This window comes from Beta vulgaris, chromosome 5 (genome assembly GCF_026745355.1).
Source record: "Beta vulgaris subsp. vulgaris cultivar EL10 chromosome 5, EL10.2, whole genome shotgun sequence".
NCBI lineage: Eukaryota > Viridiplantae > Streptophyta > Magnoliopsida > Caryophyllales > Amaranthaceae > Beta > Beta vulgaris.
This window is the reverse complement of record NC_079206.1, coordinates 32,517,186-32,539,119: the sequence shown is the minus strand read 5'-3', so window position 1 is coordinate 32,539,119 and position 21,934 is coordinate 32,517,186. Positions and strand designations below refer to the sequence as shown.

Below are 21,934 nucleotides of genomic sequence, written 5' to 3'. Positions count from 1 at the left end.
TGCCAAATTTCTCAAGGAAATGTGTACTACAAAAAGGAAACAAAGGTTAAGGGGAGCCCAAAAGGTAAAGGTTAGCGAGCACGTCTCTGCTATGTTTCAAAAGGAACTTCCTCCGAAGTGTAGTGATCCAAGCATGATCATTGTCCCTTGCGTGATTGGGAACACCACATTTCCTAGGGTTATGCTAGATTTAGGGGCTTCAATTAATGTTATTCCATATTCTTTATATGAGTCCCTAAAACTAGGTACCCTGCATGAAACTGGTGTTGTGATTCAGTTAGCCTACCTATCTAATGCTTACTCGAAAGGGATAGTAGAAGACGTGTTGGTTAAGGTCGATAAGTTAATCTTTCCTGATGAGTTTTATGTTTTGGACATGGAGCATGACAAGCACGCCACTCCTATTTTGTTTGGATGGCCGTTTCTGAAAACTGCTAGAACAAAAATTGGTGTGCATAGCGGTTGTCTTACTATGGAATTCGATGGAAGTCTTGTAGAGTTTAACATCTATGACTCCATGAAATTCCTGTGAGATGACCACTCTTGTTACTCCATAGATGTCATTGATTCATACTCGCGGGATGTTTTCGAGATAGGTGGTGAAGATCCTTTGCAGGTAGCTCTTGAACATAGCTTAGAAGGAAATGATGTTAAATATGTTTGAAGTGCTAACTTGCAGGAAACAGTCCAGGCCTTGGAGCAACACGTGACTCTTCCCCTCGTTCCCTCCTTTGTAGGGCCTTTGCCTTTGAATGTCCCTCCGGGGAAGCTTTTACCGTCTACTTTGCAGGCACCCATAGTCAAGCTGAAATCATTGCCCGAGCATTTGAAATATGCTTCCTTGGAGATGGAGATACACTTCCTGTGATTATATCTAGTAAGCTCTCCGAGGAATAAGAAAGAAAACTTATCGAAGTTCTAAAAGTGCATAAGGAGGCAATCGGGTGGACTATAGTAGATTTCAAGGGAATTAGTCCAACCACTTGCATGCACCAGACTTTGTTGGAGGATGATGCAAAGCCCGTGCGACAGCCTCAAAGGCAGCTGAACCCACCTATGATGGAGGTGGTGAAAGCCGAGATTCTGAAACTTCTCCAACCTGGTATGATTTTTCCAATTTCTGATAGCAAATGGGTTAGTCCGACCCAAGTTGTTCCAAAGAAGTCTGGAGTCACAGTTGTGATGAACCAAGATGGTGTTTTAGTGCCCACCCGTGTCCAAAACGGGTGGCGAGTCTGCACTGATTATCGTAGGCTTAACGCGGTAACTAGGAAGGATCATTTTACATTGCCTTTTATTGACCAGATGCTCGAAAGATTAGCTGGTCATGCTTATTATTGCTTCCTAGATGGATATTCTGGATATTTTCAGGTGGCCATAGCGCCGGAGGATCAGGAAAAAACAACCTTCACGTGTCCTTTTGGCACGTTTGCTTACGAGGATGTCTTTTGGACTATGCAATGCCCCTGCGACTTTTCAGAGGTGTATGGTAAGTATCTTTTCAGAATATATGGAGCGATTTGTGAAGTTTTCATGGAGATTTTACCGTGCATGGAAACTCCTTTGAAAATTGCTTGGAGCACTTGACTATGGTTTTGAAACGATGTATTGAAACTAACCTTGTGCTTAATTCTGAAAAGTGTCATTTCATGGTTGAGCAAGGGATTGTGTTAGGCCGTATGGTCTCTGTGAAGGGTATAGAAGTGGATAAGGCAAAAATTGATACTATTCAGTTCTTACCTTACCCGATTGTGGGAGAAATCCGTTCTTTTCTTGGCACAGGTTTTTACCGCAGGTTTATAAAAGATTTCTTGAAGATTTCATCTCCTCTTTGCAGGTTGTTGCATAAAGATGTAGAGTTTGTGATGGATGAAGCATGTAAGAAGGCATTGAGGATTTGAAGGGAGGCTATTCGGCTCCTATCATTCAACCTCCAGATTAGTCTCTTCCATTTGAGATTATGTGTGATGCAAGCGAATACGCCGTAGGTGCGATGCTAGGACAAAGAGTTGGAAGGGTGCCACATGCCATCTATTATGCTTCTATGACACTAAATGAGGCACAACGTAATTACTCCACGACTGAGAAGGAGTTGTTAGTTGTGGTGTTTTCACTGGAGAAATTCCGATCCTACTTGCTTGGGACAAAAGTAATTGTTTTCACTGACCATGCAGCTCTCCGCCATTTAATGGCGAAGAAAGAAGCCAAACCTAGGCTAATTCGGTGGATTCTCTTATTAGCGAGTTTGATTTGGAAGTCGAGACAAGAAGGAACTGAGAACTTGGTTGCAGACCATTTGAGTCGATTAGTATCCTCTTATGATCTAGAACTAAGTTTAGAGAAGCCATGGCAAAAGCCTATTCGGGAAGAGTTTTCGGACGAGCAATTGATGGCTAGGATGCTTGCACCCATGGTATGCAGATATAGTCAATTTTCTTGTTTCTAACTGTTTTCCTCTTCATTTTCCCAAGGCACAAAAGGATAAGCTCAAGAGAGACACCAAGCACTATGTATGGGACGAGCCTTATCTCTGGAAGCACTGTGCAGATCAAATAGTAAGGAGATGTATTCCTGATGAAGAGGTAGCTTCTATCCTTACCTTTTGTCATTCCCATGCATGTGGGGTCATTTTGGAGCAAACAGGACGACACGAAAAGTATTGGAGTGTGGTTTTTATTGGCCGAGTCTTCATAGGATGTTTATCTTTCTGAAATTTGTGATAATTGTCAAAGGGTCGGGAATATATCCCAAAGAAATAAATGCCTCAAAGTGCGGTTTTGTATTATGAAATCTTTGATGTGTGGGGCATTGACTTTATGGGACCTTTCCCGATCTCTTTTGGCTTCATGTATATTCTTTTAGCAGTGGATTATGTATCAAAATGGGTGGAGGCTAAGGCCACTCACATTGACGATGCTAAGGTGGTTGCAGATTTTGTTAAATCTCACTTATATTGCAGGTTTGGAATCCTAAGGGAATTGATTAGTGACAAGGGACTCATTTTTGCAATCGAACAATAGTTGCACTGCTGAAAAAGTATCATGTGACTCACAAGACCTCCACGACCTACCATCCATAAACAAATGCCAAGCAGAGGTGTCCAATCGCGAGATCAAATTAATCTTGGAGAAAACGATGAATCCAAGTAAGAAGGATTAACGCTTGCGAGTGGAGGATGCACTATGGGAATATAGGACGGCTTATAAAAACCCCATTAGTATGTCACCATACCGATTAGTATTTGGAAAGCTATGTCACTAGTAGAAAAAGGTCGATTTGCGTCGGACCTGGGACCCCTATTTGCGTCGGACTTGGGTCCGACGGCACAGGTCTCGACATAGATGACCTATAATTGATCTGCGTCATATGCGGAAATGACGCAGATCGTTTAGCTATTTGTGTCGCACGTTATATACGGTGCGATGCAGATGACTTTCCCAGTCCAACAAAGAAGGGGAATTTGCGTCGCACATAGCCGAAGGTGCGACTCAAATCACTCATTTGCGTCGCACCCTTGGCTATGTGCGACACATATGTTTCATTTTTTTTAAAAAAAAAAGTAGGATTTGCGTCGGATTTTGGGCCACATCCTACGCAAATGGTTCATTTTTGAAAAAAAAAAAAACAAAAAGTCAATTCACCATTAACTCAATGGCTTCTTCCTATAATTAAAATTCATATTATACCAGAATCGATCCCAACATGAATGACTTACAAAATGTCAAAACAGAATGAAACACATGAATTGAACGAAAATAATACAGACGAACTTGAACGAAATAATACAGACGAAATTGAACCTAAAAATTGAACAAAAATAAAACTAAATTGAATCTAAAAACTTGAACGAAAATAAAATATTATTTTTCTTCTTGCTAGTTCTTTGTCAGATCTAAATAATACAAAACAAAGATAAAAAAAATTGAACCTAAAAAAAAATCAGATCTAAAAACAAGATATTATTTTCCGTCATTTTGTTCGAACTCCTCGTTCTTCTTCAATTATGTTCTCGCTCCTCTCCAGTTGTTCTTTGTCAAATTTTCTGGAAATTCGAACTGGAAAATGTCTACCTTTTTTTGTTGAGTTGATGAAGAAAGCGAAGAAATGTCGACACAGACGAAAATAAAAAAAAACGAGATCTTCAAACAGATCTGGAAAAAATGACAAATAACGAAAAATTAAGACAGACGAAAAAAAGAAAGAAAAACTAAACAAGTTACCTTATTCACGCATGCAGTCACGAAATTCGCTGCTCTTCTTCAATTACCTTCGAATGTCAGACGAAAATGAAAAAACGAGATCTTCAATGACAGATCTGAGAAGTCGCATGAGAACGAACGAAATGGAGTTTTTAGGTTAAGGGAATGAACGAAAAGGAGTGAGAGAGGAGAATTTGAGAGTGAGAGTGAGAAGCGGCGGAGTTTTTTTCATTTTCATTCGTTGCTCATCTTCAATTACTTCGAATGTCGCCCTCGTCGTTCGTTCGCCGGAAAACGGAGTGAAGGAGAGGGGAACTTGATGTGTTCAAAATGAAGAAGCAAATGGTTGTTTGGGTTTGAAGAGAAGCGGCTGAGAAATGAAAGGTGTGTTCAACAAAATTAGGGTTGAGTGAGGGAGGGAGAGGGAGAGGGAGAGGGAGAGGGAGAAATGAAAGGTGCGTGCATATGGTGGGTTGTGGGCCTCGTGGCCTTAATATGTGCGTCGCACATTGAATAAGGTGCGATGCAAATTGGGTCTTTTGCAACGCACCTAAATGACGTGCGACGCAGATAGTTTGAATTTTTTTTCAAGGTAGAGACAATTTGCGTCGCATGAGTCAGGAAATCCGACGCACATTTGGCTTTTGCAATGCACCTAAGGCATGTGCGACGCAAATGGGGCGGTGCTTATGTACCCATGTTGTGCGTCGCACTCCTCTCTACATGCGATGCAAATTAAGTTATTGCGTAGTTTTGCCTTTCATGCGACGCAAATGGGGTGACACAAATCGTCATTTTTCTACTAGTGTGTCACCTTCTAGTGGAGCTTGAGCACAAAGCATATTGGGCCGTTAAAAACTTTAACATGGCCTCGGATGAAGTTGGATTGCATTGGAAGTTACAGTTGCAATAATTAGAGGAGATAAGGAACCAGGCTTATGAAAACGCAGTAATTTACAAAGCAAAGACTAAGGCATGGCATGAGAAGCTAATTATAAGGAAAGAGTTCAAGGTGGGCCAAAAGGTCCTCTTGTTTCAGTCCTGCTACGTCTTTTTCCAGGAAAACTACGTTCTAGGTGGATCGGGCCATTCATTGTCATGAAATTGTTTCCACATGGAGCCGTAGAAATCCAAAGTGAAGCCACCTCAAAGATTTTGAAGATAAATGGGCAGTGACTTAAGTCGAACTTTGAAGGATTCAAGCAGGTTGGGGCCGAGGATGTTCCTCTCGGTGACCCGGACTATGGTTAGACCTTATGGTTGTAAGTCGTGTCGACGATGGTAAATAAACGGCTTGTTGTATATAGTGTATAAAATTAGTTTTCTTTTAGTTTTTGGAGGATATTATGCTCGTGGTTGTTCGTTTTGCAGGAAATAGAAGGAAAGTTTGTGACTTATGAAGTTTTTGTGTGTAAAATTATTGATGAGCGAGTATCAAAAGCAGAGAGTTGGTTCGCATATGAAATCAAAGCAAAACGAGCACAAGAAATGCGAGCAAAAGCATGAAAGAAAAATGAGAGTAATAGGTGGACAAGAGTGAAGAGGGAGCTTGGATGAAATACAACATAGAAAAATGAGGGACGCTGCTAAGAAGGAAGAATATCAAAAGAAGCAAACAACAATTCCAGGAAGTCCCTCGTGAGCCGTGATGGCCATCACTGGTCGCGACTCGCGACACTGTTCGCGAGTTGCGATGGTCATTTTGTTTTTTTAGCGGAGCTCAATTACCCCCCCTATGCCCCAATCTCTAAACACACTCTTTTACTCTCAAAATCTCTCAATTACCCTCATCTCATCTCCCATTCTCAAATCTTCACAATAACTTCTCAATCTCTCCTCTAATCTTCTCCTTTTCACTTCTCTACACAAATTCACTACTTTATTCTCTCCTTCACACCATAATCCTTCCACAATCTTTGTAAATCATCATATTAGCTTCTTTGTATGGAATTGAGTGAATAATTGTATGTTAGATAAAGTGAATTAGTTTGAAAAGGAAACTCTTTTGGATTTTCTAGAGGCACTTAATAGAATAAGTTTGAGAATCAGAGAATTTTTGTAATAGTTAAATTAAATTGAATAGCGTAGGGATTTAAGTTGCACCCTCCTTGATGCAGTTAGGTTAGCGTGATTGTAATAGTTCGAGTTAGCTCGATTAGAGTCCCTTTCGCTCTGCTTAATCTTCTGTAAGTTAATCGGGAGGATTCAGGGTGTTGCACAAATATTTCTGGGTTTTGAATATCTAAAACCCGTTCTTGTATATTATTTGAAGAGCACGGAAATAACTAAGGTTTTATCTAAAAATAGTTCTAGTATTATTTTTCTTTAAACTTAATTATTGTTAATTAGTTATCAAAAAATTGCAAACCTTATGTCTGCTTATTAGACCTCGTTTTACTTATTAGACCTTGTTTTTACTTATTAGGAAAAATTGTGTTAAATAAGTCAACCTTTGGACGATCTTCCCATTTTAAGTCTAACTTTTGATTATTCTTGATCGAGTTAAGCTTGTAGGGCTATTATTTTCTAATGAGTCAAAATACTTACCACATGAACAATAGATTTTTTGTTTTATTTTACGCTATACTTCTTATTTTCTTTTTCTTTTCTCACTCATCACCTCCTTCCAACAACTACCACCCAACCCACTAGCATTACCATCCACAAACCACCAATTGAATACCCCACCATAACCACCCAATTCACCCACCACCCAACTCATGACCTTAAACCCTAGCTCTAACAACCCAACCCACCACCTAAAACCTTATTAATAAAGCTAACAACCAGGCTCCTTTATGAGAAAGCTAACAACAAGGCTCAAAAGCCCGCTTCTACGCCCAATCCCAACAATCGCCATTAAAGACAACCTTTTGCTTTTCAACGACTCAAGGGGGTACCTATAAAGCTCCTTGTTCCCCTGAAACACTCAAACGATGTGGCATTAAAGTGGGGGCAGGTCCCATGCGATTCCCGATGGAAGGTGGGATGATCCCAAAGAGGCAGTTGAAGGAGACGTCGAAGGTGGTGAGGCGGACAAGGAGGAACAATTGTTGGGGGATGGGGATGGGCCCCACAAGGAGGTTGTTGTGGAGGTTGATGACGCTAGATGGCATAGAGGGGGAGGAGAGAGAAAGATGAGGGGATGAGGGCTTTTTTTAAAATATTTATGCAAAATACATAATTAAAATTAAGGATATAAAAGAAAACACTAAAAAATCAAAAGCGAATCAATCACATTGTAACACACATCACATGTAACCTACTAAACATGTCACAAATAGACTAAACTCAATAGAAGAAAACAACCATACAAGCTTAACTTAGTTAGGAATAATCCAAAGTTTGACTTATTTTGGAAAGATCGCGAAAAGATTGGCTTATTTAAAACAATTTTCCCTACTTATTACACCTTATTTTTGCTTAGGAAAAATTGTTTCAAATAAGCTAACCTTTGTGTGGTATTCCCAAAATAAGTCTTAGTTTTGGATTATTCCTGATCACATTAAGCCAATGATTCCCGGTACAAAATTCGGTTCTTTTCGGGGAACGAGAATGGATATGGGGTATGCTACCGATTGGGTCTATTGGCTAAGATGGGTGGTTTATGGGTACAATGAGTACATGTTTTATCATAATATATTTAAATAAAGTTAATTTGACAAAATGAGAATATCATAAATTAACATATTTCAAGCATATACTCTATACTAATGTCTATACTATGTACAATATTAAAGATAAAGAGGAATAGGGTCCCACGCTTACATCTACGGTGTAATTTTTTAAATTTCATAATCTGATTAAGTGGGGAAAAATAAAATTAAAAATCAAAACTGAAATACACTATTCTCTTATTACTTACGAAATAAAGAGCTTTTTCCCGTGCATTTATTATACTTTATTCCTTTTTGATTAAAAAAAATCCAAAAAGCGGAGGTGAGGAGTCAAAATGTGTTGAAAAGTAAAAAAGGGGAGGTAAGTACAATTGTAGTACTTTTAAAAAATAAAAGGGTACAACACTACAGCTATATTGGTCTTCACGTACCCAGTGTCATTTCCCTCCTCACCCCAAATAATTAATAAAGAAAAAAACGACTAAGTCAATGCTTCACTGTTTCTTTTATTTTTTTTGATATACATTATCTTTCTCCTCTACTTCCCCCTCTTCTCTTGGTGGCTGCTGGCCGAAGGATTGGCAGATGAAACTTGACTCAACATGCTCAGCGAAAGCCCCAGTGACTCCATATAAGACATCACACAATTCATCCCCAATTTCTAGATCTAGGGTGTTCTATACTCAAACCCCATATCTAGGTTTTGAATTTTTGCCCTAAATTCTCGACTTAGCCTTCGATTTGGAACGCTTTCGTCCCACGATTGGGAACGTCCGACATGGGTCGCCGATCAGAGCACCATACCGCGAACCGGGTATCATTGCGTTAAACCTGTATGGTTATTTTCTTCTATTGAGCTTAACCTGTTTGTGACCTGTTTAGTAGGTTACATATGCTTTGTGTCACAATATGATTGGTTTGCTTTTTATTTTATTATTTTTCTTTTACTTTGACTATCCTCCCGCCCCTTCTCTCTCCTCTCCCTCCAATCCACTAAACCCCACCAAGTAGCCACCACTATCACCAATTCAACACAATCGTTTGCACCACCAGCCTGTAAACCCACCACATCAAACACCAACTACAACCTTCATGGCCCCATAAACTGCCTGCACACTCCACCACCACCCAAACTCTAGCCTCGAAAAACCTACCCAAGCCTATAAAAACCCCACCCAAACTCCAATCTTCACGACCCCACCTCCACCAATACCTAGCACACTCGCCCACCAACCCCACCGAAACCTATACACCAAGAGGTTCGAACTCCCCACCTCCCCTCAACCAACTCCCGACTTTTTTCTTCCTCCTCACCACAACCAACACTTTTGCCTCACCCTAGTTCCACCACCCCCACTAAAACCAACCCGAAAACCCCAGTTCCACCCAATAATACAAAAAATTTGTCGGAAATACTCAATAATACCACCCAACATTTCCAGCTCTTTCTCCATCCTTCACGAGCCGCCACCACCACCACCTATCTCTCCCTCCTTTGCAAAACACCATCAAACTTCTAATTCCTCCTTAGCAAGCCACCACCACCCAACCGATATAGAGCGTATCAGAATCGGGATTTTAAGAGAGGTGGAGGAGAGTGGTGGGAGAGTTGTTCCATGGGTGGGGAATGGTGGTTTCAAGGGTTCTAGTTTTCCCGGGAAAGGTGGTCACAGGAGGTAGGGAGGTGGTCGTGGTTGCAGGAGATGAGGGATTACAGGAGATGAGGGAAGGGACAGAGGGAGGTGTTCGCACAAGGGTGGGGGAGGGGTGGTCGCATGCAGAGGGGGTAGGGGAGGTGAACACAGGTGGTGGGGTGGTTGTAGGAAGATGGGGTAGGGGTGGGGGTAGGGAGGGGTTTTAGGTGGGAAAGAAGTTAACATGTTACCAACCGGTTTACCTGTAATTAAACACATTTATGGAGCTTTTGGTTCAAATAGAGGAATGGAAAGGGAATGGAATTAAGTAGATGGGACAAATGGTAACAATAATTGTTACTTTTATTGGGTGCTTGGTTCAACAGTGAAAATAAATCACTTGTAAGGGAATGGAAATGATTTTGTTACTCCTCTTATTTGGAGGGTAGCATTTTGGGGGTTTGGGTTACCTTAAGGGTAATGGTTAACAAACTACACAAACCAAACAAGGAGTAATGGATTCAGATTATTGAATTTGTTTCTAGGCCCTAAAAAAGCTCAATCAAACTAAGCTTTAGAGTAAAGTAGGTGGGAAGTGGACTTACTTAGGAATAATCCATAACTTGACTTGTTATGGCAAGATGGGGCAAAGGTTAACTTATTTATTAGACCTTATTTTTGCTTATTGGACTTTATCTGAACTTGTCTCTTTCGATAAGGAATGAAAATTAGGTGAACACTACAGGCCCTTAAAAGATAGACCTGTTCCACTAAATAACAAAAAAGTAAATGAAACTTATGATGTATAAATTGGTAATTTGAGGGTATTATGTATAATTTGAAAAAGGTTAAGTATAAATAAATAAACACAAAGGATATAATGTAGAATAATGAAAAAAGTTATTTTCAGGTTAATAGAAATTAATAACCCGATTAATTAACCCCAAATGAATGTTCTCTCTCCTTAAATTCAACTCCAATTCGCAGCTACTCTTGCCTCCCGCCTTTGGAGCTATGATGGTCGCTATGCTTGGTGGTCCCTCATGTATGTTCCATTTTGTGATCCTTTTCTTAAACTTTCCCTTGATTTTATATTTGTATTTATAAATCAAATAAATGATTAGTCTAGCTCATACTATGACTCACCTTAACCTGCTTGAGTTCTCACCCTAATCCAATAAGTGTTCAGTCTCATGTGGGGATGATGGGTTTTGCCTGAAATGATGTTTCAAATGATGAATTCTTGTTATATATTTTCTGTTCGATTTATTTTGATGTTGTTTTATGTTTAAATTAGTTTATACCCACTTCGTAATTGTAGTTGAAAAATCATACGATCCATTTTTTGTTTTGTTTTTGATCAAATACTATATTTTGGGGTTTGATTTAGTAGGAAAGGGCAATAATTAAAGGGCATACTGAAGTTTGGTTTAAATTTATCAGTTTCATTGAAATTTGAAAAAGAAAGTGTTGGATTTGTTTTTAATATGACTTTTGGAGCTTGAGGAGATGTAGGTGGTGGTGATTTTGTTCATGGAAAGATAGTGTATTAGGTTAGTATCAAACAGCTGATGCCTTGAGTTATTTGATGGTTAACAAGGCTTCAATACCATTGAACCACTTCAACCATTCAGTCTTCTACTCTTTTATCAGTTTTCCTTCAAGACCTGTTTCTCGGATCATAAATTATTTAACTTTGTTGGTTACATCACTGTCATTGCAGGATTTTTTGATTCATTATGCTGGAGGGTTCAGTAGATTTGGAAGGTCAGGGCCAGCAGAACATGATAGGACCAGATTTATTTGGTTTCTACAAGTGTGAAGTAGTAGATTTGTTAACACAGGAGGAGAGTTTTCCGCCTTTTTCTTTCAGAACTAAAGAAGCTGTAAAAGTGTCACCACATGTACCAGAGAATGGCAAAGGAGCAGATAGTTTTTCTCATGTTTCTTCCTTATTCAGGAACAGCATAGAAAATGTCATTCCTGATGTGAAAAGAGAATTGTTGAAGTCTTCATTGAGGAAGAGTGTTAGCGCTTTAACAAAGGAAGTTGATGAGGTACCTCTTGATATCTTCCTCATTTGTATCTTTGTCTTTTACTGTTGAATTGCCAAATTTTCTAGATAATTGTTTCAAAACGCAAGTACATGGGAATCTCTGCATTCGGAGCCCATTCCTATGAATAACGGCTTTGTTAATCTCTAAAGATAGAAAATAGTAAAAGTTACAGAGGACAACAATAAATATACAATTAGATACAAGAACTCCTGTCTTTTTACTAGGGTTCACACTTAACACATATTCATATGTATGTATACATGCACATATTTTTGTATACATATATCCACACACATATTTTAAGAGGTAGGATGACAAAGAGGATGATGCTCTATCTAAGACACAACCAATGCAGCTTGTGAAACTAACACTTTAAAATAGATAATCAGAAGTCCAAGTAAACAGAAGTATAACATCACATACAAACTCGAAACCTAGCAATATTAGATTAGCTATCCTTTTAAGGTCACTGTGAAAACTTATGAAAATTCTACTATGACCCAAATCACACTTACCCAAACCACAGCTACCAAGGTAATGTTTGATATAGTGGTACGTTGCTGCCTCACTAAAATCATGGTTTAGCTAGAAAAAGGCCAAAACTACTCTTCTGCGTACTATATCAAGGCGAATTGGCACTATGAATAATTGTCAAACGGAGGCAAGAATATTATGTATAGAGTATAGGATGGTAGATGGTCAAGCTGATGGACTAGATGAAGGTCCACCAGCATCCCATCTGATCTGTTTCCCAAACATCTATCAATCATAAAGCAACTGTTTCTTTATCAGGTTTCAACCTTTTTTTTCGAGTCAATTGGATTGGTCATCAATTTTTTAGGTTGCACATCCCTTTGTTCAGTTCTCTCCTCTGAAACTCTGGTTCTTTCTTTTATTTCTAGTTTTTTTCTTATCTATCCTTTCTGGTAGATATGCTTGGCTTGGTTGGAAGCCTAGAACTGAGAGGAGAATGGAAAGTTTAGGCATATATGGATTGAAAAGCAATTGATTGGTCAAAAGGGGTATTTGCTTTACTGGGGTAATTGGTGAAAGAGCAATTCCCATCCAAGCAGTCAAAGCATGAAGCATGAGCACGAGTGCACAATATCCTCTAGTTTTTTCTCAATGATTCTCTTTATTTGCTGCTTTCCGCAAAATATATACTTCCTCCGAATCTTTTGCTTGCAACATGGATCCTTAGGCCTTAGCACACGCTTTGAGGAGAAGATTATATAATGTAAACAGACAAATTAATCAAAATAATTTAAACCTTACCATCCTAACTCATCCCTCTTATCGGTGTTTAAGTTATTTTGATTAATTTGTTCATATACCTTCTTTAATATTCTCCTTAACTTGCGTGCCAAGGAGGTATGCTGCAAGTAAAAAGAAACGGAGGAAGTATATTTTTAACGTTTACTTTTTTTTTTTTGGAAAAATTGTCAAGAATAAGTCAACCTTTGCGTTGACCGCTTTTGACAAGTCAACCTTCATTTATTCCAGTAGCAAGTAAACAACCCCTACAATTTTGTTCAGTTTTAAGTTTCTCACGGAACTTTTATAAAATTCAAGCAGTGCAAATATGTTCTAGAGAACAATTTAATGAGTTTTAGAATACACACCTGTTAAAACTGAACAAAATTATAGGGGTTGTTCAGGTCATAAGTAAAAAAACTTGTTAAAAGCTAATTCATGTACAAGCTTTACTTGCTACTGGAATAAATGAAGGTTGACTTGTTAAAAGCGGTCAACGCAAAGGTTGACTTATTCTTGACAATTTTTCCTTTTTTTTTTTTTTGAAAAAAGTCTTAGAACGAAGTAGTTTTTTTAGGCCCTATTTGGCAACGAGAGGCTTAAGGAGTGAAACCTAGTTGGTTTTCTCATCTAGGCTAGGTGTTTAGGTTCTAAATTGTTTTTTTCTAGTGGAAATATACTCTTATTTCTTAGCCAGAAACAAAAATAAAAATAAAGAGAGGCTTGGGGAAAAGTTTAGAGGTTAAACTCATGTTAGAGGATTTGATTTATCAATCCTCTAATTTGAGTGTTTTTGGTAAAAAGAGGTTTGAAATAGCTGATTGAGTCCAAAACCTCTTTTTTAAAAAGTTAAGGGTAGCAACTTTTTGACATTAGAAGTTTAGGAATGAGTAGAAAAACTCACATTTATGTCCCAAAGTTCCTGAAAATTACATTTAGAAACAATATAATGTACAATAATAGATTATGCCCGTTATTCTTATTGTTATTTTACACAATTAATCTGTTATACTTTCCAAACACCTTTGTAGAAACAATTAGCTAGTCAAACCAACTAATACCATTCGCTATTAGCTAACAGCTATCCGCTAATTGTCAAGCAAGGTCTTAATGTCTTATGAACTGTTATTAAAGAAACAATTGCATTAATAAATTCAAAATAACTGTTTTTGTAAGAGTGCCTGCAGCCCTTCACATAATCACATTGCATTACGCGCTTCATTAAACATATCTTATTACATGCTTCATTCTAGCTTTTTGTTGTGTTAGATACTTTGAGTAAATTTATTTAGATTGTAATAGCTTCGTGTGCTTTTTGACTTTTGATCTAAGTCCATATTTTTTGATTGGACTTGACAAATATGTCCGTAGTTCCTTACATGATTACCCAAAACTAATAATCTGATATTGCGCATCAATTTACTTGATTGTAACCGTCCTGAAATATTATAATATAACTAATCTTTATTGTTTTTCCATTAAAAGTGAACAATGCATAGGATTCCAACCTACAACCAATAAGCTGACCATCAAAGCCAGCCCCTCCACAAACAGGATTCCAACCTACTACCAATAAGCTGACCATTCAACCACAGATAAACAGGAGACTCTATCTCATAAAGTTCAATTTCTGATCTATCTATTGTCTGAAACTAAACATAAAATCCAAATGATCCAAACCAAACCAGACTAGATTCATATGACCCATCGCCACCTCCAGGCATTCACTTTCTCCTCTAATATCTGTAGTTTGGAGGATCATTATTTCAATTTTCTCAAAAAGTCAACCATAAACTCCGCCATTTCCAATTATTTTGGTGAAGATTCGGTCTTGATTTCAGGAAATTCTTCACCAAGCAATATTTAATCATTATCTTATATAATTGACATTTGAATTGCAGGTGCTTGATCCTGTTATTCGTATTCGCCATGTAATGTCCTGCTTGCACTCCAAAACAAGGGAAAGCTCTGGTGAGAAAGCTCCCATTGCTGAGGATTCATCTACTCTGCATTGCAAGAAGCTCAAGACATCACCTTCTAATTCTAAGGGAGCACTATCGATTGATCAAAGTAGAGATGCTGAGAAAGAAACTGATGTAAGAGGAATGATTAGAGGTCTAGTTCGTGATTCTGTTGCAAATCTGTCAACTGTAAATGTTGCTAAATGTTGTCATGCTGCAATTTGCTTGTTTTAATTATTTACTTGTTCATAAAGTGAAATCTGTAATACACAGCAGAAACACCAAACACAGTGTGCTTACTGCTTATCTAACTCTAATTTATCTTCTTTAATATCTTCTAATAAGATCTGTATATCTGTCTTTGTTCTTTGTGTGCTTCTTTATACACGTATTTGTGGAATTGAGTAGTTATTCATTTCAATGGTCTACATGTTTTTTTTCCAGGTTAGTGTAGATTTGAAGTTACTCTTGGAGAGTGAACCGATCCTAGTAGAAAAGGCAATGATCGAACAATCTGATGAACTATTTGTAATGGTTAGTTTTTGAAACTTTGTGCTTTTAGTTTTGCTTGAGGTTTGGCTTTTTACTCTACATTCCTGGAGTTATATTACCTGTTAAAGCTGGGCTTATCAGTTGTATAAGTTTCATGGAAAATTGAGGGTGTCTTTGTTGCTTTGTGCAGCTAAGTTATTTACAGTGGATTTATATGGCCTATTAGAGCTGGGTTTAAGTTGAATGAGTGTCATGGGAAAATTGAGGCTTTATATATTTCTGTGTGCAGCTAAATTACATGGAAAAACAGCTTGAAGGGTTGCTGGATGTGGTTGTTTCAAAGTGTAGGTATGTAGCTTTACCTAGGTGTGCTATGTAATTGACAGTAATCGCTTATGCTTTGCTCCATCCCAGTATGATCGTTGTAGTTGAATTATGTAATCATACTGGTCAAATCTTTGGCCTTGATGTGATTGCATACGCCATTTGTTTCTTAAAGTTCTACGCACTTTCCTTTTCCATCCTTTTTTTCCCCACTATGCCTTATTCCTCATTTGACAAAAGATATAAAATAATTCAATCGTCTTTGGCCCACACTCTCTCTCTCCCATGCTCTCTGTCTTCCTTTAAATATATTAAACTCAGACTCTTTCTCTTCACTTAAAAAAAAAGTAAAGAAACCAAGTGAACTACTTTTTTCACCCTCTCCAATTTGCTTTTAGGTGTGTATCTTTAATAACCTAGTAGAACTTTAAGAAAAGGAGGGAGTATTACTTAATATGTAATATGAAAAAATTTCATAATTTTAAACCAAAAAAAAAAAAAAGAATTAAGTGATTGTAACATTAATTAATGAAGTTACAGTTTTGAAGTTTATCTTTGACAGAATATTCTAAAAACTAATGTGCTAAAAATATTAGTCAATGAGTCAATGGCGTATCTCTACCGTCAGTCCATGACCAATTATATGTAATTGCTTGACTTGCTTCCATACTGTTGTAATTGTACCTGGTGATCATTGGATATTTGCCATATGAATATTAGTATATGACAAGCTCTTTGATATTCCATAATATCAATGGGAAAAATGTAAAATGCAAGCTGAACTTGAACCTTCAATCAATTCAATACTGTCATTTGAGCTTTTGAATATAGTTATAGGAGAATCTGCTATTTCCACAATTTTTTGTACATGTTTCATTTGACCCATACTTTTGGCATATAATATAAATATACCTTTTGTTCATATGAATTATTATAGCTACTAGATACTTCCTTTGAAACAAAAGAGCTTTTAGCCTTTTACTACTAAATAAGAGTTACTGATTTTCTTGGTATATGAATTATGATAGCTTGATTCCTTACCCCCAAACTCCAATTTAACCAAATTCTTTCATAGCAAGTTAGACCAAGACACATTAGAAACTCTGGTGTCAGCGGGCATTCTCTTTTGCAACATCAAATGACTTGACAAATGTTTGAGGTCTCATAATAGTTTTTTTACAAATTTTTGAGGTTTCATAATAGTTTTTTACATCTTATTCTTAGACAATGAAAATTTTTCCTATAAAAATCTAGATGTGATCAATCTATTTAATCATTTCATATGAAAACTTTAATATAAAAGATGTTGTAAATTATTACTATGGCGCACTTCCCTTTTTGGCAAAATTGACAACCCTCCTTTTTCTAATCTATAAATCACCTAACAGAGGTAGAGAACGTGCGACCAGCTGCTTATGAACTTTATAACACTATTATTCCGTCTCATTTTGGGGATGGAATTCTTCTTGTTAACACAAGCGTTTTAGAATGTGTTGTTGATTGCTGATTACCTGTTGGTCAGGCAAAATGTTTTTGACAGCCACATGGACATTTGGATTAGTTATGTCTGCATTTCAGAGCAAATCTCACAATGAAAAGTTTCAAATTGTACATGTAACCTGTGGAACATGATGGTCCTCAACCTTAAAGATGTACAATAATTACTTTTTCGGTGGTCAATTGGCCACGTATCCAGTTAATTCTTTTCCTACAGACTTCTGCATTCTGTTGTAGTGTACATGATTTACGTGCTCTTGCAAGCATTGGAAACCACTGCACCAGATCTGGTTATTTAGATGAATTATGATAAACAGAAATTTGACTTACGCTATAGGCAATTTCAGGCCTTTTTTAAAAAAAAATTATAAATTTGTATAATAAGTTGAAGAGTTTTTTGAACCTGCTTTGTGCCAGTCCAACTTTGCTTATGCTACTGATGTTGCTATGTATTAACAGATTAATACTTGCTCTTAATTTTTCTGGAAAAAGGAATAAAAGTAAATAATTTCTGAAATGCAATTCTATACATAAACCAATACCTTCTGTCTTAATGGCTTGGGGATAGAACAAGGCCAAAGAAAAACAAAATGTGGAAATCAGGAAATATTGCTACACAGGCAAGAAGCAACTGAATGATGAAGTAACTTGACAATTTAAATCCCTGAATTTGGTAAGCGTCAATTGTGTTCTTTTAACAACGTACAAAGTATTATGCATGTCCTCGGGGAGGAGGGAATGCTCTATCTAGTCTCAGAAATTTATTATATTTGGTCCTACTCACACCCATAAGCACTCAATTTTTTTATTTTTTATTTTTATATTGGTAGTTCTTTCATATCAAATGTAGTTTTTGGTAATGTTGAGGGACTTGATACCTTAATTTTTTTGCTGGCATGTTGTGAGGGGATGTATGATAGATTTTGAAGATGCACATTTCTTGAAACCATTTTCCTTGCAATGAATGGGGGGACGGCTGCTCATTTCGTATGAAAGGCACCAGGAGTATGATGCTGATTTATTTACGCAGATCAAACAAGTGGAGTCGTGTTTTTGGAATTTTGATGGAACGAGAACTAGTGAACATATCGCAGAAGTATTTCTGAATGAATTGCCAAATGAAATAATAGAGTATCTTGTGTTCTTGGTTGTAAAATCAAATACCTCTATTATGTGGAGGTTGCTACAGAATGGGAAGATTGTAATTATATATGAATGAGAGGGTCATGGATGGAATGACTAAGAAAATAGTCCAGGCTCTCTAGATGGAGTATCAGGGCATTGCCACTTCCATCGTTATTAATCTTTTCAAACTTTAAGCTGGATGGAAGATGTCATGGTTTGCCACAAGATAGTATATGCTGATTTTATTTCTTGTTTCAGAAGATCCATCTGCTATTATTAGTTACAAGTGTGCAATCTTATAGTTGATTGAGGGGTTAGTTAAATTCTCTTCGTGATTGCTTGAAATTCATGTCTTGTGATTTTTTGTGTCATGTGTAAAATGCAATTAGGTTTCCTTAAGCTTAATTATTGATAACATGATTGTTTTTTCCATAACCGTAAATTTTTGCAACACAATTGCTGGAGTGGGTCTAGGGAAAGTGAGTAATTAGATAAACAGATTAGTGAATTGTTATTTGTCTTTCCATGCACCGGAAAATTGCACAAAATGCTTACTTTTGTGATGTTATAATATATGAAGACCGATGACTCAACAAGAGAAGCAGCATCTTCAAAAGTTAATTGAGAAACTTCCAGCGAGGAATCTCAATCGAATTGTTGATATCATCCACCATGGCAAGTCATCAGATATTGTTTCTTTTGATGAGATTTTTGTTAATCTTGAAGAACAGGTAATCCTAGTTCATTGTGTGCTTATCTTATGCATGTCTTGAACTGGATTTCAATGGAACAATAATATGCTCTGTTTGTAATGCAGGAAAATAATACTCTTTGGAGACTCTATTTTTACGTCAAAGCTGTTGAAAATGCCAGAAAGTTGTCAGCTTAGCTTTTTTTTTTTTTTTTTTTTTTTTGAAGGGAGCTTAGCTTCCTTTCTCAATATGGGTGTCAAGTTGGAGAGTATTTGAGGATTCTCATAGTTCATGGCATCTTGTAAGAAACTATTATCATGTTCACTAGGTAGTAGGTACCACTCCAGTGTATTAGAGCCAAATACTCAGAAATGGCATCTGGTGTAGCTCTGAGTACCACCTTCGTGTATAAAGGAACCACGATGCTTCAGAAACCTTTTGCTGGAGGAGTAAAGGTACAAACCTTGGGGTTTGTATAGCTCTTCGCAAACTGAATCTCTACAGATTCACAAATCACAAATCATGTTTACAAAGGCAGCTTTCATGGTTTTGCATTATATTGGCATGTGAAGTTTGTATCTAGACTAGTTTTGTATAGCTGGACATACTTCAACTTTTAATGGAAATGGAAATAAATGTTTGTCTGCTTTGTTAGTCTCTGTGAATTGCTAATCAAAGCCATGGATTATTCACTTCTGCCATGGATGTTTGCATTACCCCCTGCCTCTCTCTCTCTCTTCCTGCTCCCTTCTCTATTTCCTTTGTCCACGCAATAGCCACCAGAGGAGTGATAAAACGCTAGCAGCTAGCGTTTTATTATGTCAATAGGAGGACTCAAAAGCAAATAGAGGAGTGGGAAGGAATTTGGCAGAGAAAAAAAAAAAGCTAGCATCCATGTGTCAACATGTAATTAGCACATATGTCAGAATATTGTTTATCCAAAACAAATTACTTTTTGCTATTTTTAAACTTGTATATCTCAAGAAATATATTTTAGAAAAAAATAAAAAATATACCAATATTCATATATTTTTATTCTTTACAAATAGACATCCATTTTGATATAATTTCATCATATATCAGTTTTAAAATTTATATCAGTTTTAATTACCTTACGTCAAACAAGTTTATTGTTATAAGAAACAAGTGTATTTTAACAAGCAACAAGTGTATTGTATGGGGAAACAAGTGTATGTTAACAAGAAATAAGTGTATGTTAACGAGAAACAGGTGTATTGTAATAATAAGAAACAAGTGTGTTATAAAAAACAATTGTATTTCAACAAGAAACAAGTGTATTGTATTAAGAAACAAGTGTATGGTAATAAGAAACAAGTGTATGTTAACATAAAACAGGTGCATTGTAATAACAAGATACAAATGTGTTATAAGGATAAGAGTAAAATAAATATTGTATGAAATTATATCAAAATGGATGTCTATTTGTAGAGAATAAAAATATAAAAATATTGGTATATTTTTTATTTTTTTCTAAAATATATTTCTTGAGATATACAAGTTAAAAAATTGCAAAAAGTAATTTGTTTTGGATAAACAATATTGTGACATGTGTGCTAATTATATGTTGACACATGAACGCTAGTTTTTTTTTTTTCTCTGCCAAATTCCTTCCCACTCCTCTATTTGCTTTTGAGTCCTCCTATTGACAAATTAAAACGCTAGCTGCTAGCGTTTTATCACAGCTCATAGCCACCACCCCTGTCTTGCTCCTCCTCCCTTCTCTGTCTCTTTTGTCCCCGAGAACAGCTACCACCTCTTGATGCTTGTTTATGGACTCCTCTAACCACGAAGTTAGCTGCCTGTCTTTTTTCTTTCCCTCCCTCCTATATGTTCTCCTTGTGCCAATGTTTTTGAAAACACCTTTGTGGTAACCCTTAGATCTTGGAGATCTACTTTGGGCTGTTTGGAAACATCTCTTTTGATGATCTCATTTGTAATAAATGCCTTCATGTTTGATTTACCGACTAATATATTGTTTTAGATTTTGCATCAAGTGAATAATGGGTATCAATGGTAATTGTATAATTTTTTCTTATATGAACTTTGTCACTTTGTGTCTTCAGTTTTAGCCAAATTTTCGCTCACCCAAAAACTCCTTTCTCTCCTCGACCCCAGTTATCCCGCTGTTGCGGTTTCGTCAAACTACCACCCTGAATCGGCTACCCCCGTCATTGGTATCGTATCGCCAACCTACTTGTTGCATCTATTCTTCCTTCTCTGTTTCCTATGTTTTATTCCCATAATATGTAAGACAAGAAAACTATCTTTAGGGTTAGTGAAAAGTTACAAAGATTGACGCTAAGGGTAAAGGTACCAACTATTGATTATCCTGTATAAGTTTCAACTATATGGAGTAGTGTTATTTAATGGACTAAGACGACTTATGACTTGTTTTAAGATATTTTTTCTCTCTCATATTACATTTTTCTCTCTCATATTACATTTTCCCTCTCAGTTAAGAAGATTCCTCCATTGTTGATCTTGAACCACTAACCCGACCTCTTTCTCTTTCCTTCCTTATCCTTATGCCATATAAACCTATTGCCTCCTCTCTTTATCTTATATACCTCCCAGTCATACAAAATGAAATACAAAACACTCACTCCCAAACCCGACATCAATACCTACCGCCATCCCCGCCCCACAACCTCTGTTTCCATCCTTCTGCCACCACTCCCACCCTCGGGTATGCCCATGGGGTATCTCCCTCTGTCGCAACATCTACCATCTCCACCCAAAACTTAACCACCTGCTTGTACCAAACCACCTCCTCTCTCTGTCCTCCACTCCATTCCGTGGGGGACTTTTTGTTACGCTGTTATGCCTTTTGGACTAAAAAACGTTGTTGCAACCTATCAAAGAACTGTGACTATCCTTCTCCATGACGTAATGCATAAAGAGGCATAAGTATATGTAGATGACATTATAGTTAAGTCCAAGGATACAGAGGGACACTATACTGGCCTTGAGAAGTTCATCATACTTTAAAAACACAATATGAGACTTAACTCACAAAATGTGCCTTTGGGGTCACTTCGGGAAAACTCCTAGGTTATGTCAT

General features: G+C 37.1%; 1 protein-coding gene across 5 annotated transcripts; it reads left to right on the top strand.

Annotated features, from left to right (window-relative positions):
• Window positions 1-10,348: 10,348 nt before the first annotated feature.
• On the top strand, window positions 10,349-19,506 carry LOC104893757 (uncharacterized). 5 transcript variants are annotated; one of them, XM_010679892.4, is made up of 7 exons: window positions 10,349-10,495; window positions 11,174-11,507; window positions 14,663-14,857; window positions 15,167-15,256; window positions 15,504-15,562; window positions 18,741-18,891; window positions 18,978-19,506. In XM_010679892.4, exons 2-7 carry the CDS (start codon window positions 11,190-11,192, stop codon window positions 19,047-19,049), a joined length of 885 nt encoding a protein of 294 aa, XP_010678194.1. In that variant the 5' UTR covers window positions 10,349-10,495; window positions 11,174-11,189; the 3' UTR covers window positions 19,050-19,506. The 5 variants fall into 5 exon arrangements, with proteins under 5 accessions (XP_010678194.1, XP_048500567.1, XP_057251084.1 ...); XM_048644610.2 differs by lacking the exon at window positions 18,978-19,506 and adding an exon at window positions 17,604-17,708 and having other exon boundaries at window positions 18,741-18,867; XM_057395101.1 differs by lacking the exons at window positions 18,741-18,891; window positions 18,978-19,506 and adding exons at window positions 17,604-17,708; window positions 18,066-18,420.
• The last annotated feature ends 2,428 nt before the right edge of the window (window positions 19,507-21,934 follow it).

Bases quoted from the DNA above. Each gene is read 5' to 3' on its own strand.
- LOC104893757 (XM_010679892.4), top strand. From the start codon at position 11,190: ATGCTGGAGGGTTCAGTAGATTTGGAAGGTCAGGGCCAGCAGAACATG. The intron at 15,257-15,503 runs GTTAGTTTTTGA...TTCTGTGTGCAG, and splicing joins CTGATGAACTATTTGTAATG to CTAAATTACATGGAAAAACA. The intron at 15,563-18,740 runs GTATGTAGCTTT...TAATATATGAAG, and splicing joins GTGGTTGTTTCAAAGTGTAG to ACCGATGACTCAACAAGAGA.